General features: G+C 35.4%; 3 protein-coding genes and 2 long non-coding RNA genes across 5 annotated transcripts in view; 3 read left to right on the top strand and 2 right to left on the bottom strand.

Moving 5' to 3' along the window:
- LOC135079023 (ubiquitin conjugation factor E4 B) overlaps positions 1–3,708 on the top strand; it is a 28,937-nt gene extending 25,229 nt beyond the window's left edge. Inside the window, exons 15-19 of the mRNA XM_063973652.1 lie at positions 452–565; positions 920–1,040; positions 1,230–1,336; positions 1,674–1,767; positions 1,887–3,708. Coding sequence (XP_063829722.1) covers positions 452–565; positions 920–1,040; positions 1,230–1,336; positions 1,674–1,767; positions 1,887–1,948 — 498 coding nt within the window. The 3' untranslated portion in view covers positions 1,949–3,708. The remainder of the gene's footprint in view (positions 1–451; positions 566–919; positions 1,041–1,229; positions 1,337–1,673; positions 1,768–1,886) is intronic.
- Positions 3,284–5,170, bottom strand: LOC135079007 (ubiA prenyltransferase domain-containing protein 1 homolog). The gene has a single exon (XM_063973626.1). The coding sequence runs from the start codon at positions 5,004–5,006 to the stop codon at positions 4,035–4,037; it is 972 nt and encodes a 323-aa protein (XP_063829696.1). The 5' UTR covers positions 5,007–5,170; the 3' UTR covers positions 3,284–4,034.
- A 235-nt stretch (positions 5,171–5,405) lies between these two features.
- LOC135078955 (uncharacterized) lies at positions 5,406–9,055 on the top strand. Its single transcript, XR_010258694.1, has 4 exons — positions 5,406–5,670; positions 5,857–6,010; positions 8,300–8,495; positions 8,904–9,055. It is a non-coding gene; the product is annotated as an uncharacterized LOC135078955 (long non-coding RNA).
- LOC135078956 (uncharacterized) lies at positions 6,150–6,784 on the top strand. Its single transcript, XR_010258695.1, has 2 exons — positions 6,150–6,365; positions 6,608–6,784. It is a non-coding gene; the product is annotated as an uncharacterized LOC135078956 (long non-coding RNA).
- A 5,217-nt stretch (positions 9,056–14,272) lies between the features above and the next one.
- Positions 14,273–16,087, bottom strand: LOC135079003 (sedoheptulokinase-like). The gene is made up of 2 exons (XM_063973620.1): positions 15,590–16,087; positions 14,273–15,459 (listed from the first exon to the last, which is right to left on the bottom strand). Exons 1-2 carry the CDS (start codon positions 15,868–15,870, stop codon positions 14,361–14,363), a joined length of 1,380 nt encoding a protein of 459 aa, XP_063829690.1. The 5' UTR covers positions 15,871–16,087; the 3' UTR covers positions 14,273–14,360.
- Between the last annotated feature and the right edge of the window lie 1,412 nt (positions 16,088–17,499).

Genomic DNA, 17,499 nt, shown 5'->3' with positions numbered 1-17,499 from the left:
CCCAAGCTACCTCTCCTTATCGCTCGCGCGTAATTATATTGCTGTCGTGAGTGAGTGTGCGATAAGGATAGGTAGCTTGGGGTCATTGGACAAAATTCATCGTGCTCGGCGACCAGACTTTAGATGCTCAAAGTCGTGTCCCCATTAGCGAACTATGATCTTGACTCTAATCGGTCGCTAAGACAAAGACAAGTTCGCAGCTAACTTTAACCCTCAATCAGACCAAAGAAAAAATTTTTTCACTGGTTTTCAAGTTTCAACCATATCTTTACAGCATAAAGTTTAAATTTTGATGTGGAGTACATTTAATTAATGACTAGTCGAGGGTCGCATATAAGCTGCGAATTTGCGGCTTACTAAATACGTTAACAAGCAAAGATGAATAATAACACTCAAACAGATACTGGAAGGCGAACTAGAAGGATAGAATTAATTTTCTGATTTTTTTCAGGTCCGCCGGCCAGAGAAATACGGGTGGGAACCGAGGAGGCTGCTCAGCCAGCTGGTCGACATCTACCTGCACCTCGACACGCCGCAGTTCCACGCTGCGCTCGCCGCGGATGAGGTAAATACCACCTTATTGCCCACATTTTACAGTAGGAGTGACACATTTCCAAAAAATATTAAGTTTTTTAATCTTTGAGTGAAGTAATGCTTCAACCACACCAACGCGTGCAGATTGCCAATGACAGGTCGCGCGACCCATGACAGTTCACGCGACCTGTCATTTCCCTTTGATCGCGCCGGCGATGGTGATCTGCATGCGTTGGTGTATTTGAAGCTTTAAACACCTGTTTCATTTGTTGGATTAATTAAGCTATGATTAGATATGGTTATCCTTTTGACACGCGACGAAATGTAACAGATGACATTGTAGTTTAATCTCTTTCAGTAAAACTTGTTTTTTTTTTTATTATAGAGATCCTTCCGCAAAGAATTATTTGAAGAGGCCGCTATGAGGTTGTCCAAATCTTGTATCAAGACAACCACCGAGATCGAGCGCTTCAAGGCGCTCGCTGACAATGCATATCAAATCGCAGGTAATTATTTATTTAGAAAGAAACTCCTTAATTATTTATTTCAACGACTGCTGAACACAGTGTAAAAAAAATGCTGTTCTGCAGGAACTTGAATACCTAGATGTCTTAAAATCTTATATCATCTCATTGTGCAAATTGTATTTAGATCTCTAAATATGACTAATGAAACCAACATTTTATTTTTTGCAGTATCTAACCAGCAGAAGAGCGACGAATACGCCGATGCCCCTGAGGAGTTCAGGGATCCGTTGATGGACACACTAATGACTGATCCTGTATTATTGCCATCTGGAAAGGTATTACCTTTATATATTATAAATATTATCTTTCAATAAACAAGTAGGACTGTTTCTTGGCTTCCTACTATAAAATTAGCCTTATTATCACTCGCGGTGTAACGGACGACGCCAATAACTTTACGAATCGTGACAAACAAATTAATAATAATGACCTGCAAGTATTTTGTATGAACTCAGAATTGTTTTAGATTATGATCAGCAATTTCTTTTTTCTGAAATCATTGTATGTATTTTTATTATTCGGTTACAAGGACTGATGACTAATTTAGAACGCTTCGCGCTTTGCGGTATTAATTAACGGTTCAGTATAATGAATTTGATCGTGTGATGGCAGGTCATGGACCGATCGGTGATCCTGCGGCACCTACTCAACAGCGCCACGGACCCTTTCAACCGGCAGCCGCTCTCGGAAGACCAACTGCGTCCAGGTAACATGTCCAAACTATTACAACGGTGTAATTTAAAGTGCACTTTATCTTCTAGTGCATTGAGTATCATTTGGTAGTTTAAATTATATTATTAATTGATTTCTCTCTTTACTTTGCAGCGACCGAACTGAAAGAGAGGATCAGTCAATGGCAACGTGAAAAGAGGGGATCGACATCATAAACACTAAGCCAACGATTAAGTCTGATGTATATAGTCTAGAACATATATAAAGACTAAAATCTGGATATATCCAGCATTTTAAATGGACTATTGTCCACGCGCATGAATGTGAGATTATTCTAAGTATGTTGTAGTGTGCAGTTGAAAACGAAGGTTACGAGGCGATCCGTAACAAAGCATGACTCGAAGATACTAATCGTTTGTTCCCCGCGTGTTGGTTCACATAGCTGCACAGTGCCGCCGATCCGCCTTACTTTAAAAACTCTTTAAATTATTAATGTTATTATGCATAACACTCAATTTTTCTGTGATGTTATAATTTTAGCGTTCATTTGGCAGCATTTTAATCCCCACATGAAATCAAAATTATCACATTTCAATGTATAAAAGAAATATCTTACATAAAAGTAAGAACTCTATTTTCGACATCACAACAAGTAAGAATGAAGTGGCCTAAATGTAAGATTGCCCGTGATTAGGTGCTCGTAAAGAAGATTGACCCCAAATGAACACCATCTACATACGTGATGACACGGAACATTGTCTTCTTGCATTTGATATTCTCTCTGCGGTAATCGCACGCAAGTCATCTGTTGTAGCTGTAGCCCCGCATTAGTTTAACTAATGGTATACTTTAAACATTTAGGTGTTTATGGAATGTTTTAGACATTTTATTTTTGTGCAAAATGGAAAGAGTAGATAAATGAATTTATTTTATGAATTTGATAAACTATTCACATATATAGTGATATTATGTTTAGAATACTTTAGCCAACATTATTTTAATAACTATACATTACATATTATCGATTATGTGATTTGTTCCTTTATGTTAGTTCATTTAAAATATTTTGTTTCTCACTTGTTAGCTGAAATTGATATCGAAATAATAATTGTATTATCATTAGCATAATCACAATTATATTGTAATTAATTATAAAGTCTCTGCATTACCAAATCTCAATTATTAAAATTTATCCAGTCACTGCCAAGTCTGTCAACATATTGAATTAGTACAGGCATTCCTAAATAAGTCCATTTCTTTAAAATTACATGGTCTCACTTGTATAGTATAATTTGACTTGTATTTATCTTTATATTATGAAGATTATATGCTAGAGGTCTCTTATGTTAATATGTCAATAAAAAGTAATAATATTAATGGAGTTATTTCTATTTAATTACTTATCTAATTATATCCCCAGCATTACCACACATAGCTGTTGTATGATATATTTCTTAATATCCTTCAGTTTATCTAAAATGAGTTCATATGGGCACAGTCAATAATAAATAATAACATACTTTTAGGGCAGTCTAAATAAAAATATGGAATATAAATATTAAATATATATTTGCTTTAAACCAATGTAAACACTTAAAATAAATTATTGTCAATTCATCCATACTTATATCCAGATTCTATCAAATGTGCGCAATATATCACGAACAAGTCATTTTTCATGTGAAACTTTCTTCCCTTAACAATATAATCTTAAACTTAAAATAGGAGGTAGTTATTGTATCCATGTGTAGAATTTTCGTAACCAGATTCAAATCAGGTTACTGAACTATTTGCTACTGTAAAGCAATAAACATAAGACACATTTCTATATTTTATGCTTTACATGAGTATAAAAGGCTATCAGCAGCTGCCTATCAATACCTCAACTACACATGAATAATGTTAATACAAGTCAAGCTAACAAGAACATTAACACAAAACTAAATTATTTATGCTCTCTATTCACCATTGATATGTTTGGTACACGCCTTAAAAAATATAATGTATGATGACTTATCCTTAATTTGTATTGAATACATAAATCTAGAATACCCTATTTTTTTTATGGAATACTCGATTTATATAGAAAACCCCCTTACATAATTAGATGAATAAAGCACAACCATAAAAAAGAGAGAAAGAACACTATTTTAGAAATAGTAAAGCTCATACTAAACAATTATGTGCACACATACACCATATAGCAATATTTGAGATTCCACCAGCCTCAAAAGACAACTAATACAATCATTATGCAACAATTCTTTCCTAAGTACAGATTGCCACAACTTTAATTTACTTTTACCGTAGAAGAAATGGAAGCCTGCTACCAAAAAGACATGAAATTACATACAGCATTCCAAAGTAAAAGTTGAGCCTAGCAGTTTGTCTTGGAACACATCTCATTGTATCAGGGCTTCTAAACCTTCTTTCAATTTCAAAAGCTCTAGGTAATGTCAACATTGGAAGTAAAAACCAAAATGAACAACGCACAGATGCAACTACAAACATTATGTATGGAGTGAATAGTAAAAATGCATACAGTAAATAGGAAGATGTTCTTCCAATCAATATCGCTAAAGTAACTATTTCAGCTTTACAATCAGTTTCCAAATCCCTCGTGTTGTTGCTGTGTAAAATTGCTTCCGTGTTTAATGCCAATGGTATAGCATAGTAGATTATTGGCCAATCTACTCTTCCAGTTTGAACCAAAAACGCAAACACTACAGACACAGGCCCAAATATTACAAGCACTAGAATGTCTCCGAGGGCTATATATTTCAAGCCAATGCCACCTGTGTAAAGAAAAGAAGATGATAAACCGCCAAAGTACACTAAAGCCAAATGTTCCATTCGAGCCGGAGAAAGCATCACTAGCGGAACAAAAAACACGCATCCGCCCAAGTACAATATTGCGCCCAACGAAACCACTTCATCGATACTGAGTATGTGATCAACTAAAGTTCTATCGTCCGATTTGCGGTTATCAATTCCTTTGACGAAGTCGAAGTATGTGTTGACGACGTTTCCCGCGCCGTGCACGGGGATGACGGTGCACAGCGTGAGCAGCAGCGCGGGCCAGCTGAAGGCGCTGTCGCCCGGCAGCCGGTACGCCAGCGCCGCGCCCAGCAGCGTCGGCAGCAGGCTCGCGCTCAGCGACCACGGCCGCAACGCCAGCACGTACGTCCGCATCTTAATTAGTGGGTTACGGACTGGAATTGTCTCCTCCTTAGGTTGCTCCAACAGATTTCCTTCCGCAGCTGGAATATCCATTATACCGACACCTAATGTACGTTTGTTCACAAATGTATATTCTTAATAGATAAAGAACAGCTTCGAGGTTCGGTTTGAATATTATAACGGTGTCATTTTGAGTAAAAAGAAGAGAATTAATTAAATCATCACGTAGATAAAATTCCAACTTGAAGTTACTTTGACAGTTATGTCATATGTCAAAAATGACAATCAGCTGTTTATTTTTTTTTTTTTTTTAATATAGTTTTTCACGGCTCTGGGTGCAAGCCCTTTTAAGCCAGTCTTGGAAGTCCGTTGAACTTTTGTTTGAATTTGAGACATCACATCTTTCCTATGTATTACTTTTCTCTATGATCACATCTGTGTTTGACACTTCACTTCACTGAGTTCACTGCACTGATGAATCATCAGTGATGATTCCAACTGATTCACTGATTTTCTCTTCTCAAATAGTTCCCAGAGTTGAAACCACGAAAGTATATAAGGGTTTGAAAAGTTTCGGATCCTTCAGGAGCTCGTCCAACGACTCTGGTACACGTTCACAAATAGATTGAAGGTCATCGATCATGACCAGTCTCTGAACTCCAAAACTTCTACATTTCAAGATTATGTGTTCCAAATCAGCAAGCTCTTCATTGCAATATGTACATTCAGGGCTCGGAATCAAGTTGAGCCTCTTCAGGTGAGTGGGAGCGTGGCAATGGCCAAATCTCAGCCTATTTATGATGGTTATAAACTTCCTGTTATCTATATTCTCATTCCTCCGATGGTACCAAGGTTTGGCGGGCGGGCTTCCTTGGATCTTAGCATACCATTTTCCCTTTTCCATACTAGTAATTGTCCAGTACTCATGCCATATCTTTTTCAGGTCTTGACTGATTGCGGCTTGATAGTCAGTGTGAGGTAACTTCAACAACGTAGAATGATCAACATCAAAGCCATTCCTTGCAGCCAGATCGACAATTTCATTCCCCCTGATGCCACGGTGCGATGGTACCCAAAGGAAGAGCAGTGTCTTACCAGTAAGTCTATATATGTTATTAATTAATTTCTTAATATCATAAATTATATAATTCAAATTATATTTACAAGAGTTATTTTCCAGAGCTAGTAATACACTTTTAGAGTCAGTTAGAATAATAATATTGTCAGATGGTGGATTACATGTAGGGTCAAGGAGGCAACAGTGACTCGGTCGGCTACAGTGGCTCAGTCATGTTTCGACCTGAAGGCATAGGAATATATATTTGTCTCTTTTACCGATTCAAAGGTCTTGGTACCCGAACACATTTAAACCAGTTTGCTCGCCGGTCAAGTGCCGTGCGGAAGGGTGAGGGAATGTTTTTTGTTTTCGCGCCCACTAAATTACATTCTAAGGTGAGTTTCGATTGTTTTCATATCTTTGTTTGTTGCTATAGGTAATAGCCGTTATATTTATCGGATAGTAGGTCTTGTATCAATTGTCTTTAATCCGAATTTTGACTAATTTGTTTTACATCTTGGTTTTTTTTATCAAATATTTACAAAATGGAGTAGAAGTACACAGTGACTCAATTTTAATACTTTATACGAATTCAATATTTTATAACTTTAAATCGAATTTTGTTTTTTATTTACAGAATGCCACGGAAAAAAACCGACAGAAAAATAGGGAAGAAATAAATAACGAAGAGATTGAGATGACTTAAGATCTTATAGGTAGCAATAAAAGTACTAAGAGTCGTGTTGAATTGTTGATTATAATAAGAATAGCTTGTGCAGTTTTGTTATTATTTCTAATAAAAAACTACGCGGAATGGGCATTTTCTTTTCATATAAATACTGCCGTACCACGTTAATACTGTGTACCACGGTAGTGAGTCAGTGTGTACACCTAGTAGTCCACAGTGGCTCAATTATCATTTTTTTGTTTTAGGTTCCTACTTTGACATAAGTAGTAAATAATGTAGAATCATGAGTGCTCAGTTACAGTTCAATAGTGTATCTAAAATGTGAGCAAATTTTAGGCCAATATTAAAGCGATATCTATTTTTATTAAGCTTCGAAAAAAAAGTGAGTCACTGTTGCCTCCCTGACCCTACAGATATGTTTAAGTGCTAAGAGGATAGCATAACTTTCTGCAGTAAAGATACTACAGTGGCTTTCAATTTTATGACTTTGAGTAAGTTTAAGTTGTGGATCATAAAATGCAGAGGTTACACTATTCTCTTTCTTTGAACCATCTGTGTACACTTTATAATAAGACTTATTTAGAAATTTATTAAGATCAATTTGATTGGAGATCTTTTCTCTTAAGATAGTGAAATTTTTTACAACAAGATCTTCATAATTAACTTTATACATGGGCCATGGCTTATCTTTATACATATTTACAGTGAGAGACTCAATATACAATGCAATTCTTAGTAAGGCTGGAGTGCGTCCAGATATTAACTCATTACCTGTAATTGGAGGAGGAGGAGTAGAGCACATTTGGGATGATAAGGCAGGCATGATTCTATCTAGTACCTACTGGTTTGTTGGTTGAAGTTATTAGTTTAAGGCAAAAATTTGCTGCTAGTTGAATACGTCTCAGTACTAAAGGTGGAATGCATGTTTCACATTGCATAGCAATGATAGGAGTTGAACACATAGCTCCTGTTATTATTCTAAGTGCTTTATTCTGAATAACATCTAATTTTTTTAGTAGGGTTGGGCTACAGTTCATATATGCCAAAGTACTATAGTCGAAATGACTACGTACTAAACTCTTGTATAACATTGATAAAATCTTGGGATCAGAGCCCCAACTTACACCAGCTAGTGAACGCAATATGTTTAAAGCCTTAGAAGAGTTGCGAATTAGAAGCTTGATATGACTTTCAAATGTGAGTTTTTTATCTAGACACACTCCTAAAAACTTTTTTTCCTGAATCCATGGAAGAGGATTATTATTGTAGTAAATAGTAGAATTACAGTCATTATACTTTTTCGAGAATAGCATAGCGCCGCTCTTATTGGGACTAATATCAAGTTTTAATTTACCAGAGTAAAAATTATGAATTTCAACTAAAGCTAGGTTTAGATTATGCACAGCAGTGTTTACATTCTTATTTACAGTATAAATTAATAAATCATCAGCAAATTGTAAAAATTTTATATCCCTTTGTGGTAAATACTTATTAATTTGACTGGTGTATAAATTGTACAATAATGGCGAAATCGTAGCACCCTGCATTGTGCCTTTATATACATATCCGGGTCCATGAGTAATATTATTAAATTTTATATACATTATTCTTTTGTACAAAAAATTGAAAATCCATTTGCAGACTACCCCGGGTACTCCAATATCACATAAGATGGCTATTAAAATTGAGGGGACCACGTTATCGAACGCGCCCTGTACATCAAGGAAGACACAAGCTGTTGCAGAGTGACCGTCAAGAGAATTCCTAACATCTGAGACCAATGCTGTAAAACTTTCTGCTGCACTTCGGCCTTTCCTAAATCCGAATTGTTCATTTGGTAAGATATTATTTGATTCGACATAATAATCTAATCTTGTCTTTAACATGCACTCAAATACTTTACCTATACATGAGGACAGAGAAATTGGTCGATAAGAGTTACAGTAATCAGGAGGCTTATCTGGTTTAAGTATAGGAATGACACATTGAGTCTTCCATGAGTCTGGTATGACCTGTGTTTGCCATAGTAAATTAAAAATGTAGAGTAAAAGTTTTTTGGCATTAATATGTAGGCGACGAATAACTTCATAAGGAATATTGTCTAAACCAGGAGTAGTGTTCCTACGAGACTGCAGAGCAGTCATAAACTCTTCCCAAGAAAAATGTTGAGACAAAAAAGCTGCTTTTTCATCACCAATTTGAGAGAAATATGTTTGCAATAATGAATTATTTACTTGTTTTTCAGGAGGAGATAGAGGAGAATATTTCTCAAAAAAAGAGGGAATCCATTCATCATTCTTCGGCAGTTTGGGAATTGAAACACGCTTAAACCTCTTCATATAGTTCCATACTGTACTAACAGGAGTATATCTATTAAAAGATTCACATAAAGATTTCCATCCAGTTTTCTTTTTTTCCTTAATAGTTAGTTTTTTAGCAGCATCCAATTTTTTATATGCAATGTAGTTGTCAATGCTTGGATTACGTCTATAAAAATTTAAAGCATCTTTACTCTTTTTAACTGCACTATTACACTCATCATCCCACCAAGGTACAGGCTTTTTCATTATATTGGGAGAGGTTTTGACTACTTTAGGTACGCATTTGTCTCTAATACTAATTAAATTATTATAAAAATCGTCATAAATTATTAATGGATCTGTATTATCTAAATTAATATTAACTACCATGTTTTCTGTTTCAGTATGAAATTTAAACCAATCAGCTTTATTGTAAATAAATTTGTGTACTGGTTCACCTATCTGATATTTATCAACAGAAGTCTGAATATCTGTTACAGTGGGATAGTGATAACTTCCCATTGGATCATCATAGACTTTCCAATCACATAATGGAGCTACTGAAGGGCTGACACATGTTACATCAATAGCCGAAGGATTATGAACAGATCTACCAACAGTGGTTGGCGCCCCTGAGTTGAGGATACAGAGGTCGCTCTCGTCAAATATATTGTAAACTTCATTACCTCGACCGTTACTAGTAGCACAGCCGAATGCGATGTGGTGAGCATTAATATCACCTGATAGCAAAAGTGGCTTAGGTAGTAAGTTAATAATGTGTTTCAGTTTGCTACCATTGAATCTTGATCTATTTAGGTGGTGGACAATATATACATAGAATACTTAAATTACCTATGCCAGTTCGCAGATTAATAGCTACAGGTTGTAGAAAATCATAAAAGGGAAGCTCTATTACTGAATATTTCAAAGTGTCTTTGACTAGGATGGCGACTCCACCCCGGCCTTCTTTTTCTTTACCTATTTTACTAACTAGATTGTAATTATGAATACGAAAAGAACTGTTTTCTTTCAACCATGTCTCGTTTAACAAACATATATCAATATCATTATCAATCAAAAATTTTATAAGTAATGGCTTTTTGTTAATAACACCTTCCACGTTAAATTGAGAGATTCTTATGAAACTTTTATCCATTTAAAGCCCTTTGAAACTTTTTATAAGAATTTCCTGTATAATAGAACTATTTACTGCCCTCGTTTCATTGCCAATAGCGACAAGGGCGCCTACAAGGCCCTTGCGAATAAAATCATTGTTTAATATTTCATCTATTAATTGTTCATTGGTAAGTGGTTCTTTTTCTTTAACTTCCATCGAGTTAGTTGAAGTGGAAGAGGTCGCTGTTGAAACAGAGCTAGCTTGTGGCTTCCTTGATGCAATAGATTTTAAGTTAGTTTTAGGAGCAGCCAATAGAGGAAACTCGCTTATGTAATTTTTGATAACTGGGCTACTCTTAGTAGCCGCAGCACTGCTGGAGACCATATTAGCGTAAGTTAATTTATTTTTTTTATCTTCCATTTTTTGTTTTTTGACAGGACAGTCCCGTGAAATCGCAAGATGAGCTCCTTGACAGTTTATGCATTTGGCTATTTTATTCGAAGTACATTCAGAAAAATGATGTTCTTCAGAACATATTGAGCATTTTTGCACAGATTTACAAATTTTAGCACCATGGTTGAATTTGAAACACTTAAAGCATTGCAACAATGGAGCGTTGTATGGGAATACTCTGAACCTGAAAAGGTCTAGATACACATGTTCGGGTAACACGGTTGATAAAAATGTGATAGACACAGATTGAAAGGGCTTTATGTCGCCGTTGTCTTTTTTGGTGAACCTACGCACACCTATGATCTCGTAAGATGACGAGAGTTTCTTAAAAAGTTCCTCATTGCTGATACTAGTGGGTACAAAGCGAAGCACGCCGACTGTTTCTACTGCTGTGGCTGGGATGTATGCCTTGAGTTGGTGTTTGGTTAGGAAGGGATCGTTTTTCAGGAAGTTATTGGCATTACTAGACTGGGAAAATGTGACACATATTTTATTGGCGTTAATTCTTTTGAGATTGGTAATGCCCTTGATTTCATTTTTGAAAAGGTTGGTAGTCAGGATGGGATTGTTGTTCCCGATCTTCTCATTCTCTTTCGTGCTTTCCACAAATACAGAAAACTCGCCACTCACCGTGTTCTCCGCGAAAAGCCTTCTATACCCTGGTTTTACGTACGGTTTGTAGAAATCTTCATCTGCACTCGTATAGGTGTGATCTCTATTTGGTGCCTTCCTTTTTTCCTTGCCCCTGGGCGGGTCCTTACCGTCCCCGTCCGGCATAGTCGAGTTTTAAGTTGACTTAACGACTTCCAATAGATAGATAACTATTTATAACACAGAAAGAGAAAAATACAAAATTGGCTTCAAAAATCGCGCCTAGTGCGTTCAAAAGCCCGCCAAAAAGTCATCAGCTGTTTACTGAAAGGTGATCCACAGATGTTATAATCTAATTGATCAATATGATTGAACACGCGGAAAAAAAATTTTTTTTTCGAGAATTTCTTTTTATCTAGGTTTATTATAAAAATGTTTGAATGATGATAGCTTTTCTCTGTCTACGGCTAAATGATAAACTTTATAGCCGGGTCTCTAGCGCGTGTTTTGTCTCACACTATCAACAAAAACATGCCAACATTCAACATTTTTTGTAAGCAATATTTCACCGAAAATACCGAAATGCGATTTCCGTAGCGTATGTCGGAATGTGTGCATTTACCCTATAACTTCAGTAATCAATTCTTCTCCATCTCCTTCTCACTCCTACAGATTATATTATCTACGGTCTCATTGTTTTGATTGTTGAATGTGTTGATTTGATTATCTGTGAATAACCAAAACCAAAAAATAACCTCAAAACCACAGCTCAAAACCATAAAATAATAACATTGGTTGAAAACTTGAAGAAGTAGTATTTGTAGTATTACTAATTATTTACGAAAATAAAGGGTAAGTAAAATTTGTTTGTAATTGTTATGTACGTCAAAAGAATACTTTTAATCATAGTTGAATAATTTTAATATTCTTGTGTGCTAATAAGCAATCATAAATCTTTTTCTGCACTGCATTAAGTTAAAAATTATCAACAGTTTAATTTTGTACTTACCTCTATCTTACCAAGACAGTCACTATGCACTATTTTAATTAATTAAAACAAGTGGCAGATTAATGTAACATACCTACAGGCAGGTGGCAACTTATTCTTTGACTTAAATTTTTTTTAGCATTGTGCCAATACTAATAATATTTTATAACCTTTCCCTAAAAGCTAAATTCATATTCTTAATAATAATGTATGGGTTGTCGACGTCTGTCTGGTATGTTTACCTTACGGAGTAAAATAAATAAAATAGAAATTAAACTAATAAAATATTTCATAATGTTAGTATAATATGGCTATATTAACGTTTATATATATCACAAATGATATAAGTAGATAAAAGTGCTTACATGGTACCGATTAAAAAAGCTTTTTTAAAGCTCAAGTCATTGGTCTACAATCTACATTCATATAATTGATTTTATATCTCACTTCCTCTGAGCAGTCCCATCCCATGTGAATCTTATGTATCTTGCTTGTTTGTTTTCAATGACTCCTGACCTAATATCTTATGTTTTTTAATGATTTTCATTAATATGTTGGTCACAACTATTTTATAGTTTTTTTAAAGCCTATGCATATCAACAATTTTATAACTACTAATGTATTGGATAACAATAACAATAAAATCTATAACCTACCTAATCCTTAACTCTTACTCTGAAATATTATTGTGTGGTAAAGGCAGCCTAATGGTTTGTGAATTGATAAGTTCCACAATTAGTCCAGTCATTTAAGCTTAAATTAGGTAAGAATCTCGGAATTAGAGATACCCAGCTGTAAGTCTGTAAATACTTGTATATTGACACCCTAAAAGTTGTCTCAAAACCTACATATGGTAGGGTGTAAGCAACTATTAAATTTTAAGGTCAAAGGTCACAAAAATCGTTTTTTTGCGCTTTTTTTGGAAATATCTCATTTCCTATGGGTTTTTTGCTATTTGTATTTATTATCAATATTGTAGAATACTAAATTCTCTACAAATTTTGTTTAAAAAATTTTTTTATACGGTGAACCGTTTTCGAGATAGAGGGCGGAGAGCGCGCGGTCACTGCATCACTTCAGGTCAACTTAAGCGGTTTAGGTTTTTCATACAAAAGGATTTTCCCGCTAATTCCCGTGGGAATTTCGGTAATTACTTGTTGTAAATAAGCTTTAAGTTTACTAAGGTACCTACATGCCAAATTTCAAGCGTCTAACTTCCGTTAAGCGTTTAGATTTTTCATACAAAAGGATTTTCCCGCTAATTCCTGTTCCCGTGGGAATTCCTAAGTAAACTATAACCTGCCCAGGTGTATGAAGAATAATTGTACCAAGTTTCGTTAAAATCCGTCAAGTAGTTTTTGTTTCTATAAGGAACATACAGACGGACAGACAGACACAAAAATTTTACTGATTGCATTTTTGGCATCAGTATCGATCACTAATCACCCCCTGATAGTTATTTTGAAAATATATTTCATGTATAGAATTCTGTCCGTCTGTATGTTCCTTATAGAAACAAAAACTACTCGACGGATTTTAACGAAACTTGGTACAATTATTCTTCATACACCTGGGCAGGCTATAGTATACTTAGGAATTCCCACGGGAACAGGAATTAGCGGGAAAATCCTTTTGTATGAAAAATCTAAACGCTTAACGGAAGTTAGACGCTTGAAATTTGGCATGTAGGTACCTTAGTAAACTCAAAGCTTAGTTACAACAAGGAATTCCGGAAATTCCCACAGGAATTAGCGGGAAAATCCTTTTGTATGAAAAATCTAAACCGCTTAAGTAGACCTGAAGTGATGCAGTGACCGCGCGCTCTCCGCCCTCTATCTCGAAAACGGTTCACCGTATAAAAAAAGTTTTTAAACAAAATTTGTAGAGAATTTAGTATTCTACAATATTGATAATAAATACAAATAGCAAAAAACCCACAGGAAATGAGATATTTCTAAAAAAAGCGCAAAAAACCGATTTTTGTGACCGTTGACCTTGAAGTTTAATAGTTGCTTACACCCTACCATATGTAGGTTTTGAGACAACTTTTAGGGTGTCAATATACACGTATTTACAGACTTACAGCTGGGTATCTCGAATTCCGAGGTGAACTTACTATAATGACTGGACTAAATGGTAACTTTTTATCTTATTTAAATAATTAAAAGTAGGTAGGTACTTATTTAATTGGGCTTGTGCTTGTCTGTGTACTAGGTACAATATTTTTTATTCTGTGTTCATTTTGCTGCTAAGTTATGCAACTGCTATAGCAGCTCCTTTAGCAGCATCACCTCCTGAAGTGAATTCTAGAGGTAAACTGTAGTAATGTTCTACAGCTCTTTGTAAAACCGGATTTCTGGACAATCCTGAGCCATTCCCAACAATCCTTTTAATTTTAGCATTGTTTAGAATTTCTTTTGGCATCATAACATGTAGATTTTCAATTAAACCATCACAGAGAGCCCTGAATACATGACCCAACTGAATGTTAGATAAGTCTATATTTTCCACTGCTGCCTTAGCAGTTGGGCTATGTCTTTCGCCTAACAAATGAGGAATAATTCTCATAGTTGATGTTGGTGGTGCTTCTAAACCTAATGCAATAAGTTTTTCCCATACTTTGGATTGAGGAATAGGAAAACTGAACTCCAACATCCATTGCTGTAACATTTTTACGAATGTAGCCAGCACATTCCCGCCGTTTATAGAGGCAGCTACCACTAAATTGTTATTATTAAAATACGGTAAATGTTCGACTGTGGCACACCCCAAATCTGTAATTCCCTTAACCACGAACGCAAGTTGCGCTGAGGTTGAAATATTTAATACGGCATCTTGTTGGTTCTCTAAAGTAGCTAAAATCGAACACTGAAGGTCGCCGAGTGCGGCACCAACTGGTGTACCCTCTGGTATGCCATTCCAAGAACTGCTAAGTTTTCCAGCTAATTGGCCACTTTTGACAACATTTGGAAGAAGTCCGACAGGAAAGTCAATTGACTGTAATATTTCGCTGTTCCACTTATTATCCTCAGTATTAAAATACCCCCAACTAGCAGCATTTTGGTCAGACATTATTGGTGTCTCCAAATCGCAAAGCATAGCCACCACAAAGTCTTGAACTGTTCCAGCATAGTTAAAGTTCTTCAGTTTGTCTGGCTTGTGCTTAAGCATCCACAACAATGTAGCACATCCATAACCAGAATAACATTTCAGGTGTGAATTGGGTTTTGGTAAAGAATCTAGAAACTCTGGCTTGCATCTTGTATCTTGCCATGTGTAAAGTGCTGACATATTTTCTCTTGTAGCTTCAAAACGAATCACAACATTTTCTTTTTCAACTTTCTCCCATGCTCTGAAAAAATAGTAAAAATAAACAATACTATGTGCAGCTGCTTTTTCATAGCTAATAAATTACTGATAAAAATATCGTATTAATCGGTTTTATCAATCAAGTATTTATCATGTATTTTTATTTACATTACCTGTTTTTCCATAGCAAAACTCCGTGCATTTGACCACAAACACCAATTTTTGTAACATGTCGTAGGACATCTCTCGGAAGTCTTGAGACACAATAGTGGACTGCTGATACTATTTTTGGAACATCCTGCTTGTTACCCTCGATGCCCTGATCACTTGGTATATTAGCTGCCGTATCCTTATTTTGTTTTGCCACCAACTCTTTTGTAGATGGATCATAAACACATACTTTTACCGAAGTAGTGCCAATGTCCATGCCCAAGATATATTGTTTTTCTGCCATGTTGCACACTTATCAAAGTTTAGTCCGTAGCAATCTATTTTACTCGTTGAAAGATAAACGACGCGACTCGCGGCGTCCGGTAAGCCAGTCTAGCGCGGTGTATATGTATTATACACAGAATGATTTCAATTAGACTGCGGAGTGCGGTTGTTGGCTGCGTCAGTAGTGGGTGGCGGGCGGGTGGCCCGTCGTATGTCGAATAGAGCGCTATCCGAGAGCGCGCGGGCCGACCTCGATTATTACGTAAAGATAGGTTTGTTTTTCCTATCTATATGAGCAGCCAATGCTTAAACAATCGACTGATATAGTGCTAATAAATAACTTTCAATAATGTAGGTACACAATGTTATACAACCGATAGACGATAGCCATTTTATGAAAATATTGTTTCGATAGGTACTGTCTGTCTGATAAAATCTAAACACCAATAATGTGTGCTAATAAAAAAAGCTTGGACGTGAAGATATTAAAATAAAAATATTGACCTCGTAACTGTCAAGAGTCTGTCTCAGAAACACGTCTCTTTACGAGCTTTTTCCGATTTTACGAGCATCAAGTTGTTTAATTATAAATTTACTAGGCTGGTAGGTACAAATGTTAAAATTAGATGGACATGAAGACAAACATGAAAGTAGGAATCAAAGATTATGATCGTCTTCTCTAATTAGTAAAGTTTTCAAGGCAACAGCTAACAGATTTTTTTTGTGATTAACGTTTCCTCTTATAGATCGACTGTGTATTTTGTAACAGAATTATTTAATGATGAGATAAGTAGTTGGTCAAGTATTAACCTTGAGTCCTTGACCAACTACCTATTAATTAATATTTAGTTGAAACTTAAAAGAATTACTATTCAGAAGAATTCCAAATCTCATTTTAATTCTTTTCGTAATCAATTAGCTGGCAAAACAAAAAGGAATGCAGAAAATATTACACAAGTTTATTAGTCTTTAATTTGCAATTAACTTGGTTGCTTAATATATCGTGCACGGGAGTTACTGAAGTGGCGTTATCAGAAAGTTCAAAGAGACTTCGCAGATACAAGATAACTTTTTTATATTTGGGTTTTAATATTTTATGGTGTGTGTAAAAATTAGGGCTATAAAATCAATAAGTTTACAAGTAACGAAGGTAAGTTAGATAAACTAACGAATCCTAGTATAACATTACGACTGGTATATCCTGTGGTGCTAATATATGTTTCGTTTACACCATTAGAAAAGCAAAAAGAGAGACATAGGTACTGTCACGGTGATAAAAGTCACCCATGCGCGCGCGCCGATATTATTTTATTAGCTAAACTAAGATATAGACTATGACATAATAGTGGGTATTTATTAGCCTCGTGGTCACATATTTAAATGAAGATGGTGGCGGCAATGCTTTAAATCATTTAATGGATTCTCCCAATGTTAAGGCTACAATCATTATTATTAGTATTATTAACCATCTATCTATTTATATTTTAGGAGAATGGGTAAAAGAGGGAAGAAAAGCAGTCCTCCGGAGGAACATCATAAAAAAAAGAAGTCTGATGCGAATATACTAGATACATGCAACAATGAAACTGTGCCAGAAGCTGTCTGCAAGAATGTAAAAAAAGTTAAAAAAGAACATTTAAATGAAATT

This window comes from Ostrinia nubilalis, chromosome 15 (assembly GCF_963855985.1).
Source record: "Ostrinia nubilalis chromosome 15, ilOstNubi1.1, whole genome shotgun sequence".
Classification (NCBI taxonomy): Eukaryota; Metazoa; Arthropoda; class Insecta; order Lepidoptera; family Crambidae; genus Ostrinia; species Ostrinia nubilalis.
This window is presented reverse-complemented; position numbering and strand designations above follow the sequence as displayed.

Excerpts from the sequence above, each read along its gene's own strand:
- LOC135079007 (XM_063973626.1), bottom strand. The coding sequence starts at position 5,006 with ATGGATATTCCAGCTGCGGAAGGAAATCTGTTGGAGCAACCTAAGGAG.
- LOC135079003 (XM_063973620.1), bottom strand. The coding sequence starts at position 15,870 with ATGGCAGAAAAACAATATATCTTGGGCATGGACATTGGCACTACTTCG. Across the intron at positions 15,460-15,589 it reads GTTTTGCTATGGAAAAACAG|AGCATGGGAGAAAGTTGAAA; the intron begins GTAATGTAAATA and ends CTATTTTTTCAG.